The sequence below is a fragment of the Trachemys scripta genome, chromosome 9, assembly GCF_013100865.1.
Source record: "Trachemys scripta elegans isolate TJP31775 chromosome 9, CAS_Tse_1.0, whole genome shotgun sequence".
Taxonomy (NCBI): Eukaryota; Metazoa; Chordata; order Testudines; family Emydidae; genus Trachemys; species Trachemys scripta.
Genome location: NC_048306.1, coordinates 103,012,132 through 103,028,491, shown reverse-complemented (window position 1 = coordinate 103,028,491; position 16,360 = coordinate 103,012,132). Strand labels below are relative to the sequence as shown.

At 54.8% G+C, this 16,360-nt stretch overlaps 1 protein-coding gene across 1 annotated transcript; it reads right to left on the bottom strand.

The window, feature by feature from the left end:
- Positions 1–13,219: 13,219 nt before the first annotated feature.
- On the bottom strand, positions 13,220–15,265 carry FAM43A (family with sequence similarity 43 member A). Its single transcript, XM_034782480.1, has one exon. It carries the CDS (start codon positions 15,168–15,170, stop codon positions 14,085–14,087), a length of 1,086 nt encoding a protein of 361 aa, XP_034638371.1. The 5' UTR covers positions 15,171–15,265; the 3' UTR covers positions 13,220–14,084.
- Between the last annotated feature and the right edge of the window lie 1,095 nt (positions 15,266–16,360).

Here is a 16,360-nt window from a genome sequence, read left to right as displayed (position 1 = left end):
CACACCCCTCTTGGCAGCGAGGACTCTGCAGCGCCAATGCCTCGGCCCTGAAACTAGTGCTGCCTCCCAGCAGTGCCTGCGTGTTCCCGTTTCCCACCAAAGACAAGAGTCCTGGTGTACAGGCCTCCTCTCCGGGGTAGCCAGAGTGACGCTAACAGATGCATGGACAGATTTTGCACAGGATTCTGAAACACCATTGCTCTTGACTTTCCGTGAGCGATGCATGTAGCGATACAAAATAAGCCGTGCGCCTGTATGCATCTCGCTGCCTCGGGTTCCTCACCCCCCTGGAGAGTTTTTGGGGCTTGGGCAGAGTCCTCTGGGATGTCCAGAATCTTTCCCCAGAGCTCCTGGCTTCTCCTCACAATCACGGAGCCTTTCGGGCTCAGCTAGAGGTGCCTTCTGCGACCTGGGCTGGTCCCCCCCTTTAAACCAGACCCCACCGCCTCAAAAGCATGCCTATCTCTTTCCTTCTCCTAGCCCAGGCTTCCTAACATCTAGGTTAACAACTCTCCACTGTCCCGGGTCTGGGAGAGACGTGCTCCAGCCCCCGCCAGTGAACATGTGGAGCCCACATGGACCAGAAGCCACACGTCATACGGATCGCCACGTCGGCCGTGCTCAGTAACAGGGTGTGAGGGGCACAGGATTAGTGGCAGCGCTGGGGCGAGAGTTTCTGGGCTCCTGCTGGCTCCCAGACCAGCCCTGCTCTGCCTCTCGTCTGCCCAGCCTCCTCTCAGCCTGGGCACCACTGCCAAGCCCTGGGCGGCTCTGCGTGAGGATTCTTGCTAGTGGGCCCGGGAGTCTAAGTCCCCCTTGGGGCGCAATGTGACGGGAGTGGGGCGGAAGGTGGGATTCTGCCCCTCACACATGGTCTGTGGGCCCGGGGTGACCGGGGGTGGGGGGGGGGCGGAGTACCTAGGCTCTTGGCAGCCTGTGGGGGAGAGCAGAGAGCTGGGGGCTTGGGGGGCCTGAGACAGCCGGGCTGGGAGCATGCTCAGTGCACTCTGTGGGGATGGAGCACGCTCGCTGCAGACAAAATTCAAAGATTTTAGTGCCTGTCTTGTAACAAGCTCTAACAGAGCACAGGCAAATGGGGATTTTTCCAGAGGCATATAACTCAGCCAAATCGGGGTGGGTTTTCACAAGGGCAGCAAAAAGCACCCCGACTGCAGACACCCCTCTGCCAAATATAGAGTCCGCACCCCAAAGACTGGGGATCCTAAAACTATACAAATAAACAGTGATCCAAATTGTATAATGGGGTAAAAGAAACTATTTTTTCCTAATTTTGTCTCAGAAACAGCTGAAATGTTTTAGCTAAAACCTTCCAAAAATTCAGTCTGAACCAGACACCCTGCGACGGAAATTGCAGCCCAGCTTAAAGTTTGGCAAAGTTATAAGCAACTGAAAACAGGTTCTTATAATAGATCACATTAGCAGCCTGAACGAGAGGTGGCACCGCCAGCTCTGCCTGCTTGTTAAAGATCAGCACATTATATGCAGTCTCCCCTCACTCCATGGAGCCAGACTGCCGGCATCCCACTGCTACGGTAGGGTGCTAGGCTGCCCCATAGATGCTACAGGCCTGATTCTCTGCTGCCTTGCACTGTGGGTCATCAGGTTCTCCTGTGCACAGGGAGGGTAAAATATCGCCAAATCAAAATGTGGCATTGCATCCACTTTGCACCCCTGTGAATGAAAACACGTGGTAGCAGGCTGCAGGAAGACCCAGCCAGAGCCATCTGGCTAAATAACTTCCCAGCCTGTTGCAGAGTGTGGGACTCAGAGCTGAAGTGCATCTGTGGACATGCCGCTAACAGCATTTGGAAGGTTTCAGATCGTCAAGTCACAGTGCAGGGACCCAACCGCTGAAAGTGTGTCCCTGTGGTACCTTTTCTATATCCGTCACTATTACTACTGTGTTAGAGCACTGTAAGTGCATTTGCCACTGTGCAAACCTCTACAGACCATTCCCTGTCCTGTCCTTCCGTGAGGCGCTCACAAGACCCAGACCTGCTCACTCATACCCAGCGTCAGCAAGTTCAGTGGGACTATTTGCACCAGTGAGGACAACTCGCACAAGTCAAGGTTGTAACCTAGCTCTTGATTCAGACTGAGGCTGTGCATTCAGGATCCACAGGAACCTAAATATCTCGATATTTATATTGGCGTGTAGGTTGCCACAGGCTTTTTTAATGCTATTTATGGAAATACTGGGAGGAGAGTCCAGCAGCACCATAAAACCCTGAATCTGGCTTTATTTCAGCTTAATAGATGGCTCCATGAAACACTGGAAGGCCTGTGGACAGCAGAAACAAACACAAATGAACCCTTGAAACCCTAGATTTAGATCCAGCACTCGGCAAAGCTCCGTTGTTCAGATCTAAGCGTTTGGTTAGATGCAGAGCCGACAGTTAACGCCAATTGTTAAACCACAGCTTCAGACGTACCCTTCCTAGCTTCCTTTCTTTGTTTCCCTTGGGCTATTTTGGGGCAGCAGAGAGTTTGTTACCTCTTTGACTCAATGTATATTTAGAGAATGACATTCCGGGGGCAGAGGGGACAAAGAAAATGTTACATGCCCAATATGTTCTGTCTCTCATTGTTTTGACTAATTTGTTTTTCCCAACCTGTGTATCCTGGAAACCCCAGTGGAGCCAAGAACTCACTGACCAGGGTGCACTGGGGGACATGGCCAGTCCCAGTCACTCCATGCAAGCAACATCAGCTTGATAAAGAATGCACCCACATAAGAGTAGTTTAGCTGGCATTTTAAAAAGAGAATGAAGCTAACAGATCTCCCAGCCTGCCTCCTCCCTGCCCATTAGCCAATAAGCTGCTGTTGTGCAGATCAGGATGAATGTTCAGGAGTGAAGATGATAAATTGGTCCTACAAACACAAGGCCAAATTCATCCCTGGTGTGGCTCCTCTGAAGTCAATCGAGTGCTGCTGGGTGAGGCTCTGGCCCACAGTATATTTAGATGCAGATGACGAGAAGGTCGGATTACAAAATAGAAGTGACCCTACCTGCAGGAACAAACCTCCTTAAGAGGCTGTCCCTTGGAGAACAATCATCTGCAGCGGATTGTAGCGATAGCCTCCTTACATCTTTCTAGGGCTATGTTTAGCTCTCAGAGTTTTCTCATGAAGCCAACATGAGCAGCACACACTGCTTAATGTCATTGTTCTGCCAGAGCAGGTTTTAGTGAGACGCGTTTTTTTCTTGTAAGAAATAACTAATTAGACCTGACATTTGAGAGTGTCATGTTGGGTACCAAAATAGCTCTCTCTCTATTGCATTACTTGCAAAGATCCTACAAGGAACAACAGGCATAAATATCCATTAAACAGCCTTCTGTGGATGTGTTCTACAAGACACAGAAATGCTCTAGGACAAAGATCACACAAGAAGTAAATAATACCGACAGTTCCAATAGTCTGTAAAGTTGAGCAGAAATTAATGACTGTTATACAAACCGGCCAGGGCACTCCAGATCTTGACTAATCTCGTTGTCTGATAAGAAGATAAGAACTCTTAGAAAGGACCCATTTGCCAATGGATGCTAATTCTTCATAACACCGCTCTGTGCCTGGAATGACCCTCACATTTCGGTGGAGATAGGGTTCTATTTTTCTTCTTGCATTTTGCGCCTCAATAAAAATACTCACAACAAGCCACTAAGCTAAAGTCACATAGAAACAACGCTACTGGAAAGGATTCTGACTAACGTTTGAGCATAAAATGTAAAAAAGGAGAGACCCTTCAAACGTCCTTCCTAAAATAATGGCCATGTACATACCTGGTTTCCCCATCACCTAGGATAGACTCTGGAGAGCATTTGTTAGCTACCCACGGTGCCCTGGGGCAGCAGGTTTTGCTGGCAGAGCAAAGCGCTGCCACACCCCAGGTCTCCCCAGACTTTGACATTCTGTATCATTGAAATACATCTCCTACAGCCCGATCTGTTACAATCTCCCCCCCCCTCCCGCCGCATCCATTTTACTGGGCTTTTTGGAGGCCCTGGTCCCAAGTGTGGGGCAGAAGCCAGTAGCAGTCCCCAATGGTGAACTCATAGGTACAGTGCCAGGAGAAGGACCCGCTGGCTAGAGTTAGGGGACGTCATACTCAATGCTCAGGGCATCTTGGCCCACCTAGGATCAAAGGGGCCGTAGCCCGGCACCTCCTGGCTTGTGGAATTAAACCCAGGCCTACCCGCGTCATGAACATCGGTCCTGTCCTGCTCCCTCTGCCCACCCTGACATGAGCTACTGCCTTTGCGCCATTCTCCCAAACCCGATTCTCCTCCCCTCCCCCCGACCCCACTGGGGCGCCCGCTGTGAGGGCTGCTATCCCAGCGCTGTAGCCCCTAAACACCAGTGCTGCTAAGATCTACTTCCTGGCTCATTTTTGGGGGCAAAGGAGACAGGCACCATTAGCTCCGTTCTGATCACGAGTTTGGCCAGGAAATTCCCATCCAGACGAGGAACCTGCCCCCTCCTCCAGGGTCGGGGTCAGCCAGAGCCAAGGACTGGGGTTTGGCCCATCTCTAAGTGAGGCACCATTTTGGAAAATGAAATCCTGGAGACAGGCGGTGACGCTGCGTGCTGTGCTTCCTGGGCCGGGCTATTTTAGTCTGGGCTGATTCTGCCACACGCCATAATTACCTCCTCGTGCCAGAGACGCTCATCTCGCTTCCAGCAGCGCACTCTGTCATTAACTCAAACCAAACAGCACCAGCCCATTGTTCCCCAGGCCTGGGGTGTTTCCCTCAGCAACAGCGATGCACTGCTCAGCTCTTCTCTGAGGGCAAGGCCCCGCCAGGTGCACACAGCACATCTCCTCCAGGGAGCACCGGCAGCGTGCTGGAGCCCGAGGGGGCCTTTGCTTTCTGTCTGCAGCCTGGGGAGATGGCAGCACCAGGCCCCTCAGGACATCTCCTGGAGAGAAGGAAATGCGACGCAGCAGCACTCTGACCTCCGTCTCCCCCTCTTCCCTTCCCCTGCCCTGTAGTCACCCTCCTCCCAACTCTCTCCTGAGAAACACCAGGAGCTGGAGTGCCTTGGAGCTCGTTACCCCGGGGCCTGATTCTGCACAGCGCTGAGTCACCTCTCAGGGCAACCGCACCTGTATTCCCCTCCACGGTGCCGCCGCGGCTCCTCAGATGTCACCTCTCTTTGGCAGAGACCCGCGGCGCTCTCCTGCTGGTCGGGGGTTTCCAGGCTGCGCAGAGGGCCGACGTAGGCCAGAGCTGCCACACCAGCCTTCCTAAGCCAGCCGCAGCAGTGCCCTCTCCCTGCACGGGCCTGCGGAGCCAGGAAGCAGCAAGCCCTGGCCTGAGGCGCAGCCCAGCAGGCCGGTGGGAATCAGTGGGTCCAGCTAAGCAGCTGCAGCTCATGACTGGCTCCCTTCAATGACTCCCAGCTGGAAGCTCTAGCGAGGACCCAGCTGTGTCCGAGGGGTCAGGAGAGATAAACACTCCCCTGAGCGGCAGGCAGACCCCGCGGTGCCCCTAAGGCGGAGGGAGGGCTGAGGGGGTCCGTCCAGGGCAGGACTGTCACTTCACTTCTCCATATTTCTTGCCCTTGCGTGGCAGGAGAATGAACGAGCCTGTGTAGGAGGCAAAGCAGATGGACGTGGTGATTACCAGAGCTCAGCCCAGCTCCGGCAACTCGTGGGAGTCAGTCCTTGGAACCCCACAGGGCTCTGTCTGTGGGCATAACAGCCTCCGCTCAGAACAAGCACCCCCATGAGTAGGTTACCCACTCCTCTCTACAGCGCGGGCTCTTCTCTTCAGATACCAGGCACAAGTAATCAGCAGATGCTGGTCCCCTCCTCAGGGCATCGCTGGAAAAGGCTGTGGTTTTGCATACCCGGAGGGGCAGGTGGGTTTTTCCATTCACCTCCCCTTAGAGAGTTCCCAGGAAATCCACTCCATATACATTATCCCAAAAGACTGTTGTGGTCTGCCACACTGTTCAGTGGAGTTCTTTGAAGATCTTCCAGCCCCACAATAATACAGCACGTTCCCACTCAATACAATGGACCCCAGAGACACTTACATTGAATTCAGTGAAGGTTTCCCAGGGTGCTGCAGGAAATCACCATCTGTCATACTGAGGCCCTTCAGCTCCCCTTGACCTCAGTGGGACTCGTGTGTGTTCAGCACCTTACGGGGTCATGCTGGCTGGCTGGAGGCAGGATTGGGCCCGTGTCAGCAATCCTATAGCAATTGCTCCCGTGGGCAGTGTCGCCTGCAGCCTGTTTGACGAGCAGGGTTTTCAAAGAGTCAATCATTATCTATCCCCAACTAGCGGCCAGGGAAAACGCACCAGCCCCCACGGGCACTGCCATCACTCAGAGTTCAGCAGGAGCAGGACCCAGCCTTCCAGCACCAGCACCACAGCCCTTCTCCCGCCCGCTTTCTGAGCCAAGCGCCTCCCAGCCCCGCGTCTGCCCAGTGCCTTGCAAGGCTGGGGAGGGCTGAGTCCAGGGAGGGGCATGGCCCAGCATGCTCTGGCCTCCCAGACACACCAGCCCACACATCACCAAGGATTGGGAGCAGCCTTTTTTTGTGTTGTCAGACGACACTAGCAATAGCCTCATGCAAGAAAAGGTTTTACAATTTGCAGCCAACTCCCTGCTCTCCATGTGACCACTGGTGACTACTATCCCATGACTCCAGTCACCCTGCCCCTGTCTGCCCGCTGACATGAGACCCAGGCATCCTGACTGCCTTGTTCTTTGCTGAGGGCACATCCACGTTTGGTTTGTAATGCAGGGGGTTGATTTTCTTTATGTTCCTGGGCCTTTCATCCTGAAAGATCCCAGACCCGTCACAAACTGGGGCCAATCCTGACGACGTTACTCGTGTAAGCAGCCCCATTTCAGTCACCAACAACCAAACACTGTCAGTCCGCAGGGTCTGAGGTTTTGCCTTTTACAGCAGAGGATGGCAGAGGATACTAAATGAACTGCCGTCCAGTGAATAAACTGACCTTATTCTGCCCTGGCAACCTCATGCTGCCTAGTCATCTAACTCCTCCTGGGCTCCTTGCAGCATTCCTGTGCAGCCAGCTCATCCACCCCGCTGCCAGTATCCACAAACATCCACCCGCCGCGTTCCCCCTGCCCGGGAGGGCGTATTGCTGTGCGGAAAGGTGAGTGCACAGGGAGAAGGCACTGGGCTCATGCCCGCTTAGCTTCTCCGGGATGTACAAAGAAGGGCCGCCCGGCTTTTTCTTAGAGAGGGAAAAATGCAGTGCAGGGGGGGTTGTGCTGGTTTTGATATTGCCAGGCGGGGGGTTGTGGTCTCCTCCGGATGGCTGGCAGTGGCCCCTGCTGGGGAGCCATGAAGGATCACAGGCGGGTCAGAAGCTAAGAAGGGCACTGGCCCAGTGCGCTGCAGGCAGGGGCTTTCCAGCCTTGGGCTCTGCAAAAAATCTGGTGTTGGCTTGTGTTTGGCCTGTTTCCTCACTCCTGCGGAGTCAGGAGAAGGCTGGGGCCCTGGCAGGACGGGCTCAGGACAGGAGACAATCACATTTGGAAAACTCTCGAAGCCCGTTCTGAAATAGTCTCCTGTGTTGAGTCTGGGGCCTTAGCAAACCCTGCCACAGCGCAGTGCAGTACGGCCCTGGGTAGAGAGTTTTCTTTGGCCCTGGTGTTGTTTGGGATGACCTGCATAGCTCATGAGTGGCAGAGCCAGGACTGTGTTATGCAGGTCACCCCAAGTGAGTGCCAATAAAAACTGTTCACCACACCCCACCGTCACGTAGGCTCTGTCTCCCCGGGCCGGATCCCCATGGGGTTTGCTATCACAGTCGGGGGAGAGCAGTGGGGTGGCACATTCCAATGAGCAGATTCTTCTGCACAACTAGCACAGCTCTCTGCACCAAAGGCACCCGTTCGCTCACACCCGCGCCCTCAGAAACGGTTTGCTAAGGGGTTTGCTGTGAAATACTTGGTAGCATGTAAAGCTAATCTCTTCTCCCTGCATAGCCATCCGGCCTCCTCCCCTAGATGAAGGTTGCCTCCACTAAGACTGTTTGGGGGGTTGTTTTTTCAATAATGCTGGTTTTGGCTGATGCCCAAGGGCTGGAAAATGGGATGATTACATTGTATTACGTATCGGAGACCAACCAGCAACAACAGAGAAAGGGCAGCCAGGAGACCGTCTGTTTTCCAGCACAAGCTAATGGAAGAGAATTAGACTGCCAGATAGGGAGTTTGACTCATCTTGACATATATTTTAAAGAACCGTAGCATTCGCGTTGCTGCCTTCCGATTGGGAGGTTGTGGCCTCCCATTGTATGTTGCACAGAATACAACGTATTCATCAGTTCCATTTGGAGGTGGGGGTGTCACAAAATACTTTAGCCACTTTTTAATCCATTTCTTACCAGCTTGCACTCATTCTAGCCAATCAGATCCTCTCCCCTACCTGGTGTGCTCTCTGACTGACCCTGTAATAACACCAAGCACTTAAACAGAACCTGGCATCTGAAGATCTTAAAGCACCTTTTAATTTAAACATTAGTTTTTACAACCTCCCTCGCAGGCAGGTAAATATCATTACACCATTTTTCAGAGGGCTCCATCAACTTGAAATGGTTATTCTGAAGTCTAAATCCTGCAGCCAATTTCACAAAATGTTCCAAATTGTTGCAAGGCCCCACACCTGCCACTTCTCCCCTGCCACTTTTTGTGGGTTTACATCATGTTTTGTTCTCCCCTGTTGCCGTGTGAAGGACCCGTACAAAGGACAGGGAAAACTGAGTAACAATGGCTGAATCCTTCCAACATTTCTGCATGTGAGTAACTTTACTCAGAGTTTACCCTATGCATCCGAAGAAGTGGGCTGTAGTCCACGAAAGCTTATGCTCTAATAAATTTGTTAGTCTCTAAGGTGCCACAAGTACTCCTGTTCTTCTTTTTACTCAGACATATTACGTGTGTGCAGTCAGGGGAAACAGAGGCTGGCAATGCCCAGTCAGCAAACAGGGGAAGAAATAGAAGCAAGTCTTTATTTTTGTCTCCTCTCTTTCAATTACAGGCATCGTAGGCAGCGTTTGGAAAATTATATGGGTAAAAATAATTCAGACAGATGTGTAATTTGTAAGTTGACTTGCCAAAGGCTGCTCATGGAGTGAGTGGCAGAAACAGAAACAGACCCCAGGCGTGCTGGTTCTTAGTCACATGCTCTAGCCAGTAGATGAAAACCTATAAACCACATTTTTACATCATGCCCACTGGGCAGGATTGCTACCCTTTCTGTCACTATATCACCTGAGAGGGCTGTTTCCTGGCCAGTCGATTACGTGGTGGCTGCTATGTTCAAGCTCAGTTAGTGATGGATAGATGTCAGGTTTCTTGTCCAACCCAGGCTCGCTGGCTGCATGTACCGAGGGCAGGCGGGAAGCCAGTCAGACCAAACCTGTCACTGACCCAATCTGTCCAGGCCAAGGTGTATAGCCGGGGAAGCTGTGCATGCCAGTGGCGAACAGGGATGCTTGACTGGTAAATTCACAAACATCTGCTCCCCCTTTGGAGCACCAGTGACCCAGCCATCCTGGCTTCACATTCCCTTTGCAGAGTGGCCCTTGGGAAGCCATGCCCGGGATGCTCACTGTATCTCCAAGGGAAATCTAAGGGAACGGTGGGCTCCCTTTGCAGCCCACACACATAAGCAGCGCTGGGATTGCAGAGGTGTTTGCAAGCGCAGGCAAACAGTACTTGAGCCAGGAAAAGCCAGGCTCGGGTTTCTGACAGACCTGCTACAGCCCAAGTAGAGGCTGCTCACGCTCCCCCACCTGCCTGTCCAAATGCCTCACCTCAGACCTGTGGGGACCAGCAGAGTCCAGCCTCCGTGCCCCTTTCAGTCCTTGGCTTCTTGCCGAGGCTGAGAACAAGCATGCAAATGAGATGGTGGTGTGTGTGGCTGGGGCACCTGTCCCACCAAAACTGCCCAGAGACCACCAGTGTTTGGTCACAGTGCTGGGCTGCGTAAACCCTGCAGCAGCCTGGAAGGGGTTAAGGAGTAGCCCACCCCCACCCCGCTCTTTCTGCAAGTCATGCCAGGGATGGAGCCGCTGAGGGAAGAGAAGCCAGTGTCCTGGATGGAACTTTTTGTTTATTTTCTTGTGCTGCTCCGGAGTTGTTTGTTTGTCTCTCAGGACGCTGAAGGGGGGCGTATCCAGTGCACACCCACTGAAGCACCAGGGCCGGAGGTCGAAACCCAGCGCGCAGGCGGCGTAAGGATCAGATCCCTGGCAGTCACTGAGGAACTAAGCAGGTGCAGACTCCTGTCTGAGGCAGGAACAGCCTCCTAGCCCCGTGACTGTGTCCAGTACTTGGAGCCCTCTGCTCACCCCAGGCCTTCCAAGTGTCACCCCAGGGGCTAGGTACATTCCTTTGATCTGCTTAGAGATCCTGGCAAATTAGCCCATGCACAGTGGACTCCAACGCTCCCAGGGTTGTATGTGCACAGCAAAATAACGAGCCGCTCAGGCTGTTATGCCAACCAGGTCTAGAAAAAAGGGCCAGCTCTTCCTTCCCTCCCCCCGCCCTTCTTCCAGGGATGCTCCTTCAAACCTGCTGGGTGGGAAACGCGCCCACCTACTCACCGTGCCTGCACTCCAACTCACTCCCGCTCAGGAACCCTCAGCCCAGAGGAGGCGTTCAGCAAATCTACACACACACAGCTCGCTTCTTTGCTCCAGTCACAAGTGAGGTTTTAATAAATCCGGTTAAAATGCTTTAATGAGCTTGTTTTAACTCAGGCAAAATAACAAACTGGGGCCTTCTGTCTAGTGCAAATGATTCCTGGGCACACACGGGGCCTGCTCCTGCTCCCAGTGAAACCAGATCAGTGGGAGCCCTTCCATCCAGGTCAGCGGGAACTGGGTCGTGCCTCTGGTGCTGCTAGCCTTGCAGAGTGGATTTGCTTCCACAGCAGCGGTAGCATTGCCCAGTATGTGATTAAAAGGTTTCCCTATTGCCGCAGACGCACAAGCTGTTCTTCAGAGGGGAGAGGAGCTGATGGCCTGAAACGCACTGAAGCAAACACAGATTATGTAAAAGTAAACATGATTTTATCATTCCCTGCAGTTGGTGTTTGGATGGCGGGTAAATCAGGCTATTAACGAGCTCTCTTCAACCAGCATTCCTTAGTACAGACCTAATAAGAAACAGATTCTTATTGCTTTAACAGGGCAAAGCCCATCATTTTTCTCTCCTCTCTCAGGCTGTTGAGAAGGGGTGGGGAGCCGGAGACGGATATATTTTATGGGGAGTCCTTTGTTTATTTCGTGATTTGCCGTTGACAGGACAGGAGCCCCCAGCAGAGGATGAGTGTCTAGGGTTATGTTTAAGAAAATTGGAATGAATCAATACAAAATTATTCTCCCTGATTTTTCACTTCATGCCCCACGAATCTCTTCCTGCAGTGGTGTCCTCCCTGGGAGAGAGAGATTTGAAGTGGAGCCTCCATGTCAGATTTCCAAGAGGCATTCTCAAAAGTATTTGGATGCCCTTGTAATTCAGAGCTGCCCCTCCCCCAGAAAGCAGCTGTCAGGAGTGAAGGGCCCACAAACCCCTCCCCAAATTCCCTAAATTTTAAACAGTTTCACCCCAGATTTCTCTCTCTGGAAGTACGGTCCAAGCCCTGCAGTCCTCACTCAGGCAGCACTCCGAGGAAATTAAATGCAGGAGTTTTGCCTGACTAAGGGCTGCAGGATTGGGCCTTAAGGGATATGTAGCTCCAAATAATCTTATCCAATTATGTTCAAATACCTTTAAAAATCATTTAAATTAGTTGCATATTGGACAATCCATCTAGGGTGACCAGATAGCAAATGTGAACAATCAGGACGGGGGTGGGGGGGAAAATAAGAGCCTATATAAGACAAAGCCCTGAATATCGGGACTNACGGGGGTGGGGGGGAAAATAAGAGCCTATATAAGACAAAGCCCTGAATATCGGGACTGTCCCTATGAAATCGGGACATCTGGTCACCTTAAATCAATCAGCACACACCATCCCTTAGCGACGGAAACTCGTTCAACTACCACATCTGCAGTCGCTCTCCCTCTCTCCATCATTAAAAATCATCTCTTCCTGCACAAACAAGGCTCACCAGATCTCCTTCGTAGGACTGGCCCATTTCAAGGCCCTTTTAAAAACCTCTCACTAGTGTGGCTAAGGATTTTGCACTGTGTTTTAACCAGGTATTAATAGTCTCACAGCCTGGCTCCTGGCACATGGATTTCAGACTGTACCCCGCAGTTTATGGGCATGGACACTGCCAGCCTGCTCCTCTAATCACTGGCCTTTCTGCATTTGCCTCAGTTAGGGCACAGTCACTGTGGAAAATATTTATACATGGGAAATGTCTTACTAATTAACCTTTTAATTGATACCTTCACCCTGGGACAAATGACACCAGGAAGATCTCTCCTACCTTGGGAGCTGCTGCTTACAAACAGATTTACAGCTAAAAATAACCCCGCAGTCCTGGAGGGATCTGGCTAATTGACTTCCCTGCTTATCTCCTGGTAGGTTACGAAATCTGCAAGGGTTTGGGGGATCAGGGGAGGGATCGCAGCAGCCTGCTGCTTTGGCAGTAGTCACCACGGTTTGCAACTGGAGCCTAAACAAGGGACAGCTGTGTGGAATTTACAACAAAACCATTCTGCAAGCTCAGGGGACGTTGCCCAGGTTAGCACTGCTGACCAGTTAGAGCTCCACTTTGGTTCCTCTGATCTGTTAGACCCCTGTGGGTTGGAGCATCCTGCTAATCTGTCCCTCCCATCCCCACCCTGCTGAGTTTAGGAGGGGACACAGAGCAAACATGGATAAAGTGCCTCCCACATACAACAGACTGATGCCAGCCAGAGTGACAAGTCTTCAAACAAGCTAGAAACATCTCTTAAACCTTCTGCATTAAAGCTATCAGGAGAAGCCATCTTTGCAGATACCAGACCTTATACACATTCCCATTATTAGCATGTTTTAAAATACTGGGCATGGGCAGGTAAAGCGCACACCAGAGTGCGTTCTATGACAGTGCATTGCCTTAGCTGACACCTCCTAACTGCCTTTCTACACGCCAACGTACTAAAGCTATACTGAAAACTGGTCTGATTTTGGAGTTTATTCTTCCCCTCTGCTCTTCACAAGAAAAGACACAAAAGATGCCAAATTGCCATACCCGGTCCAGTTCTGTTAAATTACTGTCATCTTTATTATCTCCACTTGTGTGCAAACGGAAACGGTGGTGTCCTTAAAAATAACAAAATGTATTCGACATACATTTTTTCCATATGTACAAGTGAACATCCACACTTACATTTTTCTTTTGCATAGCAAAAGATATAGAACATTGAGATAGGAGAACATGGGATCAGGTACAAAAAAAAAAGGCTAAAAAAATTTCACAACAGTGCAAAAATATCTTACACAACAGCATGGAATGGAACAATTTTTTTAAAATATATAAAAAGGAAGAAAACTCCCTCTCAGATATTAAATTTTTCATTGTAAACAAAATGCAACATCTCTCCCTCAAGACAGCTGTTTGGAGAATTTGGCAGATCTTCAGGGGTCTCTGGTCAACAACCCAAAGCTCATGCACCGAGACAGCCAAACTGTTCCTGTCCTACTTGAAAACGAACAAATATTTTTTAACAAGAGGTGGAAACTGCCAATGAAACGGAGACGCTGCTCCTGTGCCATGGTCCCTGGCGAACTGGGACAGGGGCCAAGCGAGCCCGGCCCCTGCCCAGTGACAGACCCCCAGGGACTCTCATCTTGTGGGCGCACAGGGTTGTGTAAAGCATTGCACATATCTCCCCTGGACTTGTACAAAGGCTGCCCTTTGCCTCTCTGTTTTCCTGCCTCCCCGGGGCTGCGGACCCGGCCGCCCAGAGGCCCCCGCAGCGTCCCGTGCAGCCCCGCCGTCCCCCAGGCAGGCAGGCAGTACCGGTGCACGGGGAAGGGCAGGGAGCCCGGCGCGTCCGCTGGCGGCTTCTCGGAGCGATCAAGGCTCCCGCTGGGGCGCAGGCGGTGTCCCCCGGCCGCGGGGCTCAGCCGGTCTCCGGCTCCTGGCCGCCCCCCTCCTCCTGGCCGTTGCAGGGCGCGGCGCCCCCGTCCTGGCCGCTGCTCTCGATGGAGGACTCGCTGCCGGTGCTCTCCCCGGACAGCAGCCGGGTGACGCGCAGGTCGGCCCGCAGCGCCTGCAGGTCGTTGCCGATGCTGAGCTCGCCCAGGTCGCTGATGAGCTGGGTCAGCTCCGGCCCGTCCAGGCTGCCGGGGCCGGCCCGCAGCAGCAGCGGGGCGCCGCCGGGCGCCTCCAGGATGTCCTCGCACTCGAAGTGCCGGGCGCGCTCCTCCTGCGCCTCGCCCAGCAGGTCCTCGGTGATGGAGCCCAGCTTGGGCGCGCTGCGGCTGCGCTCCACCGGCGGCTTGTAGCAGCCGCGCCCGGGCAGCAGCTTGCGCAGCGGCACCAGCGGGATGCTCTGCTCCCCGACCAGCTGCTGCTGCTGGTGCCGCGCGTCGTCGCGCTTCTTCAGGCGGCGGAACTCGGCCAGCGCCGCGGCCGAGGTCTGGTAGAGCAGCAGCGCCATGGCCCGCGCCTTCTCGGGCCGGGAGACCAGCACGGCGTGGCAGCGCAGCATCACCGCCTTGTGCTTCAGCTCGTGCCGGTAGATCCAGGCGAAGACGCGGGGCAGGCGCGGGTCGGCCACGCAGTAGGTGACGCGGTGCAGCAGGTAGAGGTGGCCCGGCCGGCGCGGGGCCCGCTCCTCGGCGTGCGCCATGCGGATGCCCTGCGCGCCGATGGTCAGCTTCATCTTAGCGCCCTGCCGGCCCGCCTCGCTCTTGGCCCAGATCTTGCCCACGGCCAGGTCGGTGCAGCCCTCGCCCTTGGCCTGCAGCGTGGCCGCGTTGCCCAGGTACAGCACCGTGTACGTGGGGTCCTCGCTGGTGACGCGGAACTTGCGCCGCTTGGAGCGGAACATGCTGCCCACGCGGTGCAGCGCGCCCTCGGGGCAGGCGCGGGCCAGCGAGCCGAGCGCGGAGCAGTGCAGCCTCACCGCGTAGCCCTTGGGCTTGCTGGGCTGCCGCGGCTCCTCCGCCAGCAGCTCGAACTTGTTCCGCCGCCACGGCAGCATCTCCCCGCCAGCCCGCCCGCGGGCCCCGCGCAGCGCACGGCCCGGGCCAGGCGCGCAGGGGCGGGCGGCCAGGGCGCTCCGCCGGGCAGAGCCGCGCTCAGTCACCGGCCGGCCGGGCGCGCATCCCCCGGGAAAGGCGCCGCCGCTCCGCGCCCCTGCCTCCCGCCTGGCATCCTGGCCGGGCGGGCCGGGGCCGCTGCGCCGCAGATATAGGCTGGCGCCAGGCAGGGGCGGCGCCGGCGAGGGGCGGAGAGGAGCAGGGGGAGGAGAGCGGCGCCGCGTCTGTAGCCGCCCGCCCGCCCTCCTTCGCCGCGACTCCGGGCCCGGCCAGGGCAGCGACAGGCCGGGCTGAGCGGCGCTCTCCGGGGCGCGGATCTCCCGCGGGCGGCGGGGGCACGGGGCCGGGGGCAGGAGCGACCACAGCCGGCGGTTCCGCCGGAGCCAAGTCCCGGTTAACGGGGCCGCGCCGGGGGGGGCGCCCCGATCCGTTCACATCCCCGGGGAGCCGGCCCGCCCGGCGGGTGCTTAGCTCCGGCTTAGCCTGGGAAGGGGGTTTTACCTGCTGTCCCGTGCCACGGGCAGGGCCTTTGGCTGAGGGCTGGCACTCCTGGGGGGACTAAGGGAGGGGTGTGAATGGGATTGACACGTGCGGTCAGGCCAGTTGGGGGTGAGACCTCCTCCAATGGGGGCTGCTCGTGCCAGACCCAGTTCTGACAGTGGCTCGGTCATTTGCAGCTTGATTCAACGCTAATCCCATTCCACAGCCCTGGCCTGCAGCTGTGTGTGGGGGGGCGCCCCTGCACCCCGGCTGGGACCGCCAGCCCTGGGCCAGCAGCTGTGTGTGGGGGGGCGCCCCTGCACCCCGGCTGGGACCGCCAGCCCTGAGCCAGCAGCTGTGTGGGGGGGGGCGCCCCTGCACCCCGGCTGGGACCGCCAGCCCTGAGCCAGCAGCCGACTTCAAGAACATGCCAGGCAGCTATGCAGTCAGCCGTCTGCCTACTGAGTTCTGGGAGGTGGGCAAGGCCCCTCCCTGCCCAGTTGAGGGGGTGGAACAACTTTGGGCCCAAATGATTTGGGGGGACAACTAATAAGAAAACAGGGACAGGCATGAGGTCATAGGGGTAAGTAGGGAACCAGAGGGGGACACAGAGCAGAGAACCCTGGACAGCACCCGCTGCTCCTCGAAGGTG